Source organism: Elephas maximus, chromosome 19, assembly GCF_024166365.1.
Source record: "Elephas maximus indicus isolate mEleMax1 chromosome 19, mEleMax1 primary haplotype, whole genome shotgun sequence".
In the NCBI taxonomy this organism is placed as follows: Eukaryota; Metazoa; Chordata; class Mammalia; order Proboscidea; family Elephantidae; genus Elephas; species Elephas maximus.
Genome location: NC_064837.1, coordinates 47,106,665 through 47,121,255, shown reverse-complemented (window position 1 = coordinate 47,121,255; position 14,591 = coordinate 47,106,665). Strand labels below are relative to the sequence as shown.

Here is a 14,591-nt window from a genome sequence, read left to right as displayed (position 1 = left end):
TCCACAGAAACACATTTGAAGTATGAGAACCAGGGGAAAATAGGATTTGGTATTTGGTATTCAGGCTTCTCAGGAAAGCATCTTTTCCAAATTGGATTATGCCAGTATTTTCAGGCTCAGTACTTCTATCACTACACATTAATACTTCTTAGTCGGAAACAACAATAGCATCCTATTGAACATTGTGAAAAAAGTACCGGAGGAGTAAATTTCAGTACAGAAACATTTTAACTCAGGTAAAAGAAATATTAAAGGAAATCATTTCTACTAGAAAGGTGTATGAACCTGGGCATATTTCCAAACCTCAAGAGTTTGCACATAATATTCCACTTCAGATATATGTGAAAGAGATACTGCCTATCCTATAGGGTAATGTGAAGCTGAAAATTGAATGAGAATCTAATTGATACCTGTTTATAAAAATCCTTTAAAGTTGACTGCATGGTTAAAGCTCTTTTTGTGTTTTAGAAGATCCGGTGATTTTGAATGACTACAGTTTAACCAAACCTCATGAAATAGAAAATGTGGACAGTGCAGAAGGCCCGGCTAATGAAGATGAAGATACAGGAGGTGAGCTACAGTGTACAGAAAAAACACCAATAGTTAGAGATATGGTAAAGACTTACTTGGAGAGAAACCAGAACTCACCAAGGAAAATACATTTGTGGATTTAGTTGAGTGTGATTCAGTTTTGTTCATTTTACAAATAATTGCATATAACTGTTACAGGATATTGGCAAATTTTTAAGGTACCTCTTCAGTGTTCAAGCTTATATTAACTTTATTTTTAAAAATAATGTTCGTTTTACTTTTTTCCATTATAAAAGTAATACAATACATGTTCATTATAAAAAGTTTAGAAACTTCATTGAAGTAGAAATAAAGAAGAAAAACTTACCTCTATCCTACCACACAAAGATAGTCTGTTAACATAGAATATTTACTTCTGGGCTTTTTTGTGAATTCATACATAATTTTGAGCACTGTATTTGTGTTAACTTTGCACACATTTTCTTTTAATCTTGATGTTGATAAATGCAATCGCTATTGCTTTATAAATGTCACTCAGCTCTCATCTTAAATGTTACTCCTTCAGAGGCTTTCCCTGACCACCCAGTCACTCTATTTTAACACAGTATACTATTCTGGGTTGATATCTGGTTGCTCTGTCCTGTGTTCTAGTCTTGGGTTTTTATCTGATGTTATTGATTTTCTAACCAGAGGACTCCCTTTAGTATTTCTTGTAGTTTTAGTTTCGTTTTTGCAAATTCCCTAAACTTCTGTTTATCTGGAAATGTCCTAATTTTGCCTTCATATTTAAGAGACACTTTTGCTGGATATATGATTCTTGGCTGGCGATTTTTTTTCCTTCAAGGCTTTATATATGTTATCCCAACAAAGTACCCTATTCTGATTCTCTGCGTGGCACTTTGGAGTTTGTCTGCTTATTGTCTCTCCCTCGGCCCTTCGTAAGTCAGGATCTTGGTCTGTCTTTTTCACTGCTAGGTGTTTGCAGCACCTAGAATAGTGCCTGGCCCCTAGTAGGTGTGTAATAAATATTTGTTAACTGAATGACTAAATGAAAGACCTAGGTTAATTATATATATGTGTGTGTCTTTTTCTTTAAGGTGAGATTCATATAACATAAAATTAAACATTTTAAAGTGAACAGTTCAGTGGCATTTAGTGCATTCAGAGTGTTTTGCAACTACCACCTCTGTCTAGTTCCAAGACATTTTCATCATTCCAAAAGGAAACTTCATACCCATTAAGCATTTGGTCCCCGTTTTCCCACCCCGACTGCTGCTAGCAATCACCAGTCTGCTTTCTTTCTCTATGGATTGACTTTTTCTGGATATTTCATATAAATGGGTATTTTGTATAAATGTCACACAATAAATGACAATTTTTCGTCTGGCTTCTCTCATTCAGTATAATGTTTTCAGGGTTTATCCAAGTTGTAGCATTTATCAGTACTTCATTCCCTTTTATGGCCAAATAATATTCCATTGTATGTATATAACCACAATTTGTTTATGCATTCATCTGTGGATGGACATTCGAGTTGTTTCCGCCTTTTAGCTGTTGTGAATAATGCTATATGTGTTTCTTAAAGGAAGAAAAGAAAATAATTTCTCAGAATCTTTTTCTTCTGCCTTAAATTTCTGAAGGGACATTTAAAGAGACCAAGAAATAGAGTTCTGTATCTAAAACTTCTGATTCAAATCACAGCTTCAACTAACATTCCAGCTCTGCCGAGCTATACGTTAATTTGTGCCAGTTCTTAACCACAGAGACTGAAAAATGCTGCCTGGCACAGGATGTGGTCATTTATGCTGAGGAAAGGCATATGGTGTTCTGCCATCTTCATGCAACTTCTTGAAGGTGACATCCATGGAGCTGCACTCAAAATGAGGCAAATGGTAACTGTGCCTGTGGCTTGCAGTTTTCTGAGTTAGGGTTTCTCAGTTCTGGTAGATCATCCCTGTACAACTTTGGTCTGGAAATTTGTAATTTGCTGTTAGAATTTGCTCTGGATTCAGAAGTAGCCTATGATGTTTATGATTTCAGATAGTTGGAAAGAAGGAAAAAAACAGACTAAACACCCAGACACAAACAAGAAACCAGATCATTTTCATTCATCTATAGGAATTTAAAACAAATATTGTAAAAACCCAAGGTAGTGCCGCACTTCTCTAGGAACCCGTACAACAGATTATAGGCCTTCAACCACTCCATCTGTGCATCTTGACCCTGCTCTGGAAGTGTTACACAAGGAGAAAAGTGGGAGATTACATCTCTGTGGTCCATTCAGCTTAGTTCATCTTTAATTGTTATGGTTGTCTATGCCGTTCTATTACCTTACCTCCAAGTAGGTATCAGTGGATTCATGGGATATCTGTGTATAGAAATTATTTGTCCCAGCTTCTAGGGAACTATGAATGTCATGCAGTTCTTGGTAGAGACTAGAAGGTAAGATCAACCATTCCAAATAATTTGGGAAAGAGAGAAGAAATGATTATTTCCTCTAAGCCTGACTTAAAAAAAAAAAAATGAGTAGGTTCATTTTGGTTTTGTAAGATTATTCCATTATTTCATGATTAACTTCCAGACTGATTATTTTATTATTAAATAGTTGGTACTTAATCTGGATCATACTCCTTGGAAAAGGTGGTTACCAGGCTACCCCTGCTTTTTCAAAAAAATAAAATGTGATGATTGTTCTTAGCCGCCATTGAGTTGGCCTCCAGCTCATGGCAGTCCCATGTATAATGGGATTAAGCCATTATGATCCATAGGGATTTCATTGGCTGATTTTCAGAAGTAGATCACCAGGCCTTTCTTCCTAGTCCATCAGAGTCTAGAAGCTCTGCTGAAACCTGTTCAGCATTACAGCAACACGAAAGCCTCCACTGACAGATAAACGGTGGCTGTACATGAGGTGCATTGACTGGGAATTGAACCCAGGTGTCTGGCATGGAAGGCAAGAATTCTGCCACTTCCTTTAAAAATAATGGAATTGAAAAATAGCATTGCTTGATAGTAGATGTATGTACTGCATAAGAAGATAACTTCTGCCATATGCAGTGTGGGGAAACATTAGGACTAGAGAGAAGATTATACTTTTAAAAGTGATAGAGGAAATTTAGCTATAATATACTAACAATTACCAAAAACTTGGAGCATGCTTTAGAAACTCCTATCCTGTTCAAGTTTAATGGAAGCATTCATTTTTTTTTTCGCGATTTTTTAAAAATTATTTATTTGTTGGGCGGTAAGTGGAAGTTTACAAATCAACTGAGTCTGTCATACAAAAAGTTATACACACCTTGCTATGTACGCCTAGCTGCTCTGCTAATGAGACAGCACGTTCTTCTCCACCCTTATTCCCTGTGTCTGTTCAACCAGGATCTGTCTCCCTCTTCCTTCTCATCTCACCTCCAGACAGGAGTTGCCCACATAGTCTCATGTGTCTACTTGAGCCAAGAAGCTCACTCCTCACCAGCATCATTATCTGTCTTACAGTCCAGTCCAGTCCCTGTCTGAAGAGTTGGCTTCGGGAATGGTTCCAGTCTTGGGCTAACAAAGGGTCCAGGGACCATGACCTCCACAGCCCCTCTAGTCTCGGTTAGACCATTAAGTCTGGTCTTTTTACAAGAATCTGAGATCTGCGTCCCACTGTTCCCCTGTTGCATCAGGGATCTCTGCTGTGTTCCCTGTCAGGGCAGTGATTGGTGGTAGCTGGGCACCATCTAGTTATTCCAGTCTCAGGCTGATGGAGCCTCTGGTTTATGTGGCCCTTTCTGTCTCTTGGGCTCATCTTTACCATATGTCTTTGGTGTTCTTCGTTCTGCTTTGCTCCAGTGGGTTGAGACCAATTGATGCATCTTAGATGGCCACTTTCTAGTGTTTAAGACCCCAGACACCTCTCACCAAAGTGGGATGTAGACCATTTTCTTAATACATTTTATTATGCCAGTTGACCTAGATGTCCCCCGAAACCATGGTCCCGAAACCCCTGTTTGTGCTACTCTGGCCTTTGAAGCATTCAGTTGTGTTCAGGAAATGGAAGCATTCTTTTAATACCCTCTGAAAAGTTTTAGAAATTGAGACCTGTCTTAGAATGCTTTAAATTTAGAATCATTGTGATCATGTTTAATTACTTAGTTTTTGCTACGAAAGTTTTTTTTTTTAATTGTGCTTTAGTTGAAAGTTTACAGAGTAAATTAGTTTCTCATTAAACAACTAATACACAAATTTTTTGTGATATTGGTTGCCACCACTCTCCCCTTCTTGAGCTCGGGTTCCCCATTTCCATTTGTCTAGTTTTCCTGTCCCTTCCTACCTTCTCATATTTGCTTTTGGGCTGATGTGTCCAATTTAGTCTCATGTACATGGTTGAACTACATGTGTTATTGTTTGTGTCATAGGCTTGTCTAATCTTTGGCTCAAGGGCAAACTTCAGGAGTGACTTCAGAACTAAGTTAAAAGGGTGTCTGGAGGCCATACCCTTGGGGTTTCTCCAGTCTTTGTCAGACCAGTAAGTCTGGTCTTTTTTTGTGAGTTTGAATTTTGTTCTTCATTTTTCTCTTGCTCCTTCTGGGACCCTCCTTTGTGATCCCTGTCAGAGCAGTTGGTGGTGGTAGCCAGGCACCATCTAGTTATTCTGGACTCAGTCTGGTGAGGGCTGTGGTAGTTATGGTCCATTAGTCTTTTGGACTTATCTTTCTCTTGTGTTTTTGGTTTTCTTCATTCTCCTTTGCTCCAGACAGGGTGGGACCAGTAGATGTATTTTAGATGGCAGCTCACAAGCTTTTAAGACCCCAGATGCTACTCACCAAAATAGGATGCAAAACATTTTCTTTATAAATTGTATTACATCAGTTGAGCTAGATGTCCCCCGAGACCATGGTTAATTTATGTATTTTAAAAAACAAAGCATCATGTATATTTTTATAGGCTTCCTTGTTGTTGTTAGTTGTTGTCGAGTTGGCTCCGACTCATAGAGACCTTATGTATAACAAAACAAAATGTTGCCTGGTCCTATGCCATCTTCACAATAGTACTTGCTATGTTTGAGCCCATAGTCGCAGCCACTGTGTCAATCCATCTCATTGACAGTCTCCATTTTTTTCACTGACCCTCTATTTTCCCAAGCATGATATCTTTCTCCAGCAATTGGTCCCTCCTGATGACATGTCCAAAGTAAGTGAGAGGGTCTTGCCATCCTCACTTCTGAAGAGCGTTCTGGCTGTACTTCCTCCAAGACAGATCTGTGTATTCTTCTGGCAGTCCACAGTATATTTAGTATTCTTTGCCAACACCACAGTTTGAATGCATCAGTAATCTTCATTATTCCTTTTTCATTGTCCAGCTTTTGTGTGCATATGACATGGTTGAAAATACCATAACTTGGGTACCTTAGTGTACCTTAGTCGTCAAAATGACATCTTTGTTTTTTAACACTGTAAAGACATCTTTTGCAGTAGATTTGCCCAAATTGTTTTATCAAAAATTTCAGGTCCTAATAGAAAAACTTGGTTTTTTCCCATGTGCTGTTATGGAAAAAGGCAGATTAGTTTTTAAGAGGTAGGGGGAAGCCTTTACCAATTAGAGTTGTTATTTGAACAACAATATAAAAATATTTGGAAAAAAACTTTCAAAAGATATTACATCAAACATGAGTTCACTTGTTCCCCTCTCCACAGATGTTCTAATTTTTACAGTATATTCCCAGGAGCTTAGTGCAGGTGTTGGCAAACTTTTTCTGTAGGGCCAGATAGTAAATATCTTAGACTCTGTGGGCCATAGAGTCTCTATTGCAACTACTCAGCTCTGCTGTTGTGGTACAGAAGCAGCCATAGAAGGTACATAAACCAGTGTGGCTGTGTTCCAATAGAACTTTATTTACAAAAACAGATGGTAGGTTGGATTTGGCCCGCCGGCCATAGTTTGCTGACTCCTGGCCTAGTAGATGCATTTATTGTATGATGGTTTAAGAAAGCTTTTGCTCTTTGAAAGGAACAGAGTTTATATAACGATTTCAAAAGGGCATCACTGGGGGGTCTAACACTAAATATGAAAAAAAGTTATAAAAATACATAATATGAACAGCTGTTTACCACATACGCAGACACATACACACACATAGTTGGGTCTTAGTTATCTAGTGCTGCTGTAATGGAAAATGCCACAAATGGGTGGCTTTAACAAATAGAAATTTATTTTCTCACAGTTTAGGAAGCTAGAAAGGAGCCCTTGTGGCGCAGTGGTTAAAGCACTTGACTGCTAACTGAAAGGTCAGCGGTTTGAAACCACCAGCAGCTCTGCAGGAGAAAGCTATGGCAGTCTGCTTCCGTAGAGACTTACAGCCTTGGAAACCAGGGGTCGCTATGAGTCAGAATCAACTCGAGGGTAGTGGGCTGTGGGGAGCAGGCTAGAAGCCTGAATTCAGGGTGCTGGCTCCAGGGGAAGGCTTTCTCTTTCTGTTGGCTCTGAAGGAAGGTCCTTATCTCTTCAGTTTCTGCTTTCTGGTTCGTTGGAGATCTCTGTGTGTCTTGGCATCTATCTTACCCATCTCTCCTCTGCCCACTTGTTTGATCTCTTTTATATCTCAAAAGAGATCTATTCAAGATACACCTTACCCTAACCCTGCCTCGTTAACATTACAAAGACAACCCATTCTCAAATGGGATTATAACTGCAGGCATAGAAGTTAGGATTTACAACACATATTTTGGGGGGAACATAATTCAATCTGTAACAGCTGGTATAGCTCTGTACTGCTACAACTTACATAGATTAATTAGACAAGAATAAGAATTTGTAGATTAAATGTTGTGTTACCACTTCATTGGTCCCCCCATTATTCCTGATAATTTAAATCCAGTAGATTAATACGCTGGAGATACTTGAATCGACTCAAGTTTATTTCCTCCATGGAGCCCTCTTGCGCCATTACAGCTCTCATTCCTCTTGTTCTACATCCCAGTATAGTCCTAGAGCTGAACTTTTGGAGGTTATTCGATTGATACTTATTTAAGCACCTAATTATGTATCTAAAGTTTGATGTGTGACAAGCTCTCACTCCCAGTTAAATTTTATACTTTTTGGGAAAAAAAGCCCTAGTAGCCAACATTTGCATCTTTCTAAAAATACTTACCTATGAAGTGGTATAATCCACTTAGATTAAAAAGCATAAGAAATGAAGAGGTTCAGAGTTCCTTTTCCCACCTGGTCGTTCACTCATATGAACAATTATTATTTCTCTTCTTTTTAGTGGTGACCATCTGCAACTGCTGTCAGACTAATCTTGAGCAGTAACAAATAACCTGAGAATCCCCAAGTCTTCATTTTTTGTTAAGCAGCTGATTGCTGAGAGTATCATAGGCACTTTACTGTATACAAAGGATGTTGGGACCTTCCTATTGGATCTAAAATGTCAGTGAGATACTGTGAAGTCAAAAGCAGAAATTAAAACAATATCATAACATCTCATGAAAAAGAATGTCCCTATTGCTTGTTATCTGGCTTGTGTTCAGAGGAATAGAGTAAAATAAGTCTCTGGATATCAGAGCTACAGGTAACATGTGTACAGCATTAGTGTACGAAGAGATATAAGTAGGTAGAGATGAGACATAAGATGGCGGAATATCATCCAGTAAGCCCCAGTAGGGAGGATTAACCCTCACAGCTTTTTGCCTCAGCCCTTTTTTGGGTTTTTTTTTTTTTGCTCTTTCTCTGAAATTGGATCCCCGTCTTGCCATTTCCCACTTAGAAAATGGAAGAAAAGATTCTGCCATGAGCACATATGTTATGAGCTTGCAGAAGTTGTGATTTTACATGCATATGCCGGTGGCATTATTTTTCCTCTTTGAGTAATTAAGGAATATAAAGTTTGGCTACTAATCCCCTGCATTTAACACTCTGCTGACCCCCAGTTTTAGCAGCCTATAGCTGCTACCTCTTTCTGCTTACACTAGCCATTTGTTCTTGAGCTTCTGTCAAAGCAAAAGTACACAATATACGTTGGGTCCCCATCAACATCAGCTGTTTTACCTTGCATAAGTTGTACATTTACCCTTTATTTTCTGACTGTTCACAACTGGATATCAAATATACCTGACACCCATTGTGAAGTAGATTTATTTTTAATTAGCTGTACAACAGTGATTAATCACTGGATTTATTTCATTATTTCAGTCCTGTATGAGCTATGGGCCTTGTCTGATTCCATGAGAAATGTTGAATATAATAGTTTTTTGAAATGCCTTAAATTTTCTCTGTTGGAGCCCTGGTGGCACAGTGATTAAGAACTTGGCTGCTAACCAAAAGATCAGCAGTTTGAATCCACCAGCCACTCCTTGGAAACCCTTTGGGGCAGTTCTACTCTGTCGTATGGGGTCACTGTGAGTTGGAATCGACGGCAACGGGTTTGGTTTTAGTTTTTAGTGTGGCACAGACATTTAAGCTAAAGATAAGAGCTTTACTTAGAAAATTTACTGAAAAAATAATTCTTCCCTTCTTGGGAGAGAGAACGCTAGTCATCAGTAGCTTTCCACGTCAAAGTCTCAATCCCTTTTGAGGCATACAACTTTTTTATGCTTATGAGAAGTACAGGCTGCTTTGATACTTCTGAAAGAGGGAGGAAAAAACAAGCCACATTTGTGGTTTATGGATGCTAATTACTACTACATTTAGATGTGTGAAGGTGGGGTTTATGGCTGGAACGAGCTGGGAGAGACCGTGTCAGCCTCGCCTAGGCGCTGACTGAGGTTCCAGCGGTTCTGCTCAGCACACGCAAATATATGCTTCAAAAGGAAGTGCCTTTTTTTCTTTTTTATCAAAATATTACATCTCTCAAGCCCAGACCAAGACCTGTCGCTCATGGGATGCAGGGGTTATCTTACAAAATCAGCAATGCTTTGCTGCAGTTCACTCGGGGGATTTCTGTAAGTGCTCACAATGGGCAGAGAGGCTTTACAGCTTCAACTGTGTCAAATAGGTAAATTTTGTCGATGATAAAACCAAGACACCTTTCCTTGAATCTTCTTAACAAAAAAGCATTTCTGGATTTTTTTTTTTTTTTGAACCAAGTCGTGTAGCACGATGAACTAAAAGGAACTTACAGGAAGGTATTCGGCATCTGCAAAAGTGGAGTGGACAGTTATAATGATTGATAGAAAAATGATCTGTCCAGTGTCCTTAGTGGATCCTTCTTTTTTTTGCTTTCCTTGTCTGTGGCACAATATGGTGGTGCCTCATTGGAGTGGAAGTAAAATGAGTGTAAAATAAAATGTAGATTCCAATCTGGTTGTCTTAACAGTTCTCATGAAACACCCATATGTACGCATTAACTCTCATAGCATCTGCTCTTGCCAAGTGAGTTCAGCTGCTCAAACCAAGTTTGGAACCAGGCATCCAGCCCCTGGTCATTGTGTGCGGTGGTGAAGTTTGGTAACCACATGAAGGCATCCTGCTGAAGGATAAGAGAGGAGTCCCAGTGGTGTGCTGGAGCCAATTCATTGCCTCTTGTTAAATTTTCAGAAATTCTTTGTGCTGTTGGTAGCTTGAAATCGGGCATGGTATGAATATTTATACCACTGAAATCAGCAAATTCTACAAATAAGCCCATCCCTCCACTTCTAGTTGGTTATTAAACACTTACCAGCACACTATTGGACTGAGGGCTGTCCTTGCTCACTAGGCCATTTTTTTTTTTTTTTTTGCAGTTCAGAAGGAACAATTTTTTTTTGGATTTTTTTAGAGAATCATGTTGAAGATGAGAGTGCGTGAGATCTCTTCAACATAGTACGTAGGATCCAAAATTTTACCTTATGTAATATGAGGGTCACATTATTGTAAAGTCAATGAAATACGTATTTTTTCACTTCGTAGGTATTGTTACAAAAAGCATGAAGTGACAACAGTGAAGTTTATACTGGACACAGTTGACCATAACGTTAAACTGTAAAAGTCCCAAATGATTATGAGGCATTTATTTCCTACCCACTACCATAACAAGAACTTCAGCTCTATCCTGTTTGAGAATGGGGAAGGGGCAGACCACTGGAGGCAATCACCAATCCTGTCATGTCCAAACTTGCACATTGTGTTTACTGTAAGTTTCCCCAAAGAGATGGTGACAAGGCAAGGGAAGAACCTTTTTTAGATGTTATTATTCTTTTATGCCAAATGTCTGGGCATTTCATAAGTGCTCAATATTTATCCATTTTTCCTTCTGCCTTTTCATCTAACCATCCATTCCCCCAGTCATCCCCTGCATTGTTCACGGATGCTCACTAAAGAATTGTTGGTTGAGTAAAGTGAAGAAGGGCATGTGAGTACACTTGGGCAATGGGGTCTTTTGTGGCAGTGTTCCCTAAACTGTTTAGACTGGGGCCTGGGAGGACTTCCCAGGGATTATATGGGTGTGGATCATTTTAAGAAAATTAATTTCCAGGTTCTCAACTTTAATATGTTCTCTCTCCTAAAACTGATCTGTCCTAGAGGCTCCTGAAGTTGAGATTCTTCTTTCCCACTTCTCTTTTCACAATCATCCTTCTCTACTTTATAAAAGAAATGCACTCATCCCAACTCTTACTTCTTTGCTCTAAAGTATAGATACTTCCAGGATGCCAGCCAAAGAGTCAATTAGTTGATTCCTTTAATCAGACTTTCAGAAATGTATCCCTCTCCATCCATCTCATTAGGAGGTACATTCCCAATAGAGTTTACCTTTTATATTTAGTAATTATTGGTCAAGATTTACAATATATCTATTTTTTAATCAACTGTATGCTAATATTTGTAATGATGACTCAGTCCAGAAGAAATTTTTTGACACATCACACTTGATAGTAACATTTTTTAATTCTTAAACGTATACAAATAAAAACCCAAACTCACTGCCGTCGAGTAGATTCCTGCTCATAGTGACCCTATATTCTTTTTTTTTTCATCAAGTCTGTTCCAACTCATAGCGACCATACAGGACAGAGTAGAACTGTCCCATAGGATTTCCAAGGCTTTTTTTTATTGTGCTTTACGTGAAAGTTTACAGCTCAAGTTAGTTTCTCATACAAAAATTTATACACACGTTGTTACGTGACCCGAGTTGCTATGCCTGTAATATGTCAGCACACTCCTCCTTTCCATCCCAGATTTCCCATGTCCATTCAACCAGCTCCTGTCTCTTTCTGCCTTCTTATCTCACTTCCAGGCAGGAGCTGGCCATTTAGTCTCATGTATCTGCTTGAACTGAGAAGCAGACTCTTCACGAGTATTACTTTATGTCTTATAACTATATTCTTATGTATACATATTTTTGTTGTTTTGCAGAGAAATACAGTAGAATGAACAATAGAAGACTCAACCATAAAAGAGTAGCATATCAGGATAACAACATATGGGGAACGTGAATGGAAATAGGAGTTCAAGGAGAAAATTTTTGATATAAAAAATATATTTTAAAATTTATGATGGAGTAAATAAAATCACTAGTATTTATATTCCATTAGATACATTTGAAAGTGTGTGATAGCAGTTTAAAACATTATTTACAGTAAACAAAAAATGCTTTTGTTTTAAAATTTTTAAACTTAGGATGAAATATTGCCGATATCAATTTAGCATCTACTTAATGCACACTATTTTTTTTTTATGTATCAGAAGGAGACATAGTTTTTCAAGATTCTTTTAAGGGCACTTGAGCAAAAAGTTTGAAGACCACCAGCCTCTGTCATATAAAGTATGCAACGTATAGACCAGAGCCACCTTCAGTTTAAGCCTGCACCTATTTAAAGGCATACACAGAGATGGAAACCCTCGTGGTGTAGTGATTAAATGGTACAGCTGCTCACCAAAAGGTTGGCAGTTCGAATCCACCAGGCGCTCCTTGGAAACTGTATGGGGCGGTTCTACTCTCTCCTATAGGTCCGCTATGAGTTGGAATTGACTCGAAGGCAATGGGCTTAACACGGAGATTCTTACCAGACTTTCAGAGTTTGATAAACCTTTTTTGTGAAACTTTGTGTTTGTGAGCATATGTGCATTTTTCTCTGCAAAGAGTCTGTAGCGTTCATACAGTTGACAAAGAGGTCCACAACCTAAAAAAGATGTATAGGCCCTGGTCTAAACATATAAGCATTAAGGCTTTTTGACTTTGCTGTTTTTGTAATAGTTTCGTATGTAATGGTCTGTGGAATTGTTGCTTCCAACATGAACAGTTTTGGCTCAGTTCTGCTTGTATGTATAGATAATACATACTGACTTTGGAAAATCATGGAATAAATACAATCCCCCTTTGTTCGTTACCACCCTGAACCTTGGCCTCAGGCAGTCTTTTAATTTGATTTCTTGCTGATTCAGAGACCTTTTCCTTTCTCTCCACTTTGATGGCAGAAGTTGCTGGTGCTTCAACCATAGAAAAACGCTGGATGGAAATTTTGAAAACAGTTGAAAAAAGAGCAGACACCATCTGCCCCTGACACACCATCTACCCCTGACAGCTCTGTTACGTGGCTCATTCCAGCACCTGACTAGTAGTCCAGCAATAGGTTGGCGGAGAACTCAGGCTTCAAATTCAGAAAATTACGCTTGGAAGTGACTGTCAACACAGGACTTTTAATGTTTTAGATTTTAAAGTGTCACACACACACACAGCAGATGAATGAAGGTGTCAGAGCTGGGACTAAAGGCAGACCCTGGTAATCCCACCCTTGGTGTATAACCTTCAGACACCAATAAACAGGATTATCTGGGTTTAACATGTGGCCTTTCTCATTCTGACTGGTAGGTCCAGATGGTTTCTCATTCAGCTGTCTGGTTTAACCGACTGCAATTTTGGATCTAGATTTGAGGTTGCAGGAATGATGGTCTGGAAAACTATGTTCTGCAGTGGATGATGCTCTCTAAACAGTAACATATGGAGACCCAAGGTTTAATAATTAAAAATAATTTGTGACCTTACCAGGGTGTTAATTCTGTCAACTGAATAAGTAAAAATGGGATCCTGATAGATATTTCGCTGTATTAGTCAGTCTGGTGGCATTAAAGACATTGACAAGATTTGTTAGAACCAGCCTTTTCTGCACCTGTGTCTGCAGAAGTAGAAATCCCAGCCATGCCTTTGTTCTCCTTTGTTACTCCTCAAGGAAGATCATAGCAGCCATGGAGAAAATGGGAAAGGCTCTTCATTAATTAACTTCTCTTAAGTCAGCCTAGGCTCATGGCTATATTTCCCATCTACCAAAATTTGGGCACAATTAATGCACCTTTATTAACTCCCGGCGCTGCCTTGAGCTCTAAACTATTTCTGGCATTTATATACGACTGTTCCTTAAAAAAAAAAAAAAATTTTTTTTTACTCAGCATCAATTATATAGCTTGATTTTCCTGTCCTAACCCAAACTCTATGGGGCAGTTCTACTCTGTCCTGTAGGGTCGCTATAGGGTCACTATGAGTCAGAATCAACTCCACGGCACTGGGTTTAGTTTTTTTTTGTTTTGTTTTGCCCTTCAGTTTGTGCTAGTTCTCCCTCTGAGACTACAAAGAAGAGAGAATTCTTTCTTTCTTTTTTTGTATGTGGGAGTATTAAACTCACACATCCATGAGTGAGCCCTCAGAGGGCTTCCCTGTGTGCATTTACTATACCATTGCTGCCTCGTAGGCCAGGGACAGTACTTATTAATAATAATGGTCTCATAGCATTTGATTGGGTTAGCATAGCAAAGCATGTGAAATTATTAGAAGAGTTGAGGTATTAACAGAGTAGAAAGTGAGACAGTATAGTTCATAAAAGCACGAACTATGGCAAAGATAGTACAATTAGAAAACATGGGTCTTTATGAATTTTAGCACAATTAAAAAAAAAATTTTAGAAGGAGACCAGAAATCAGTAGTTATTTAGGTATTTGTCTGAAATTGACAATAAAATAACTGAGTATAGGAGATGTCCTTTCAGGCCACCTCCTTTACTGTTGATCATTTTAGCCACCTTTCCTACTGCCAAATGTAGTAGCAGATGCACCTTGTGTTTTTTAATTATTTATTTATTTTTAATTTTTATTGTGCTTTAAGTGAAAGTTTA

At 38.5% G+C, this 14,591-nt stretch overlaps 1 protein-coding gene across 3 annotated transcripts in view; it reads left to right on the top strand.

The window, feature by feature from the left end:
* The window catches only part of IKZF3 (IKAROS family zinc finger 3), a 93,660-nt gene that overhangs the window by 25,253 nt on the left and 53,816 nt on the right, over window positions 1-14,591 (top strand). For 2 of the 3 annotated variants that reach the window (XM_049860401.1, XM_049860399.1), the window contains one exon: window positions 469-570. In XM_049860401.1, the coding sequence (XP_049716358.1) occupies window positions 469-570 (102 nt within the window). The remainder of the gene's footprint in view (window positions 1-468; window positions 571-14,591) is intronic. The other variant, XM_049860400.1, reaches the window with a different exon arrangement.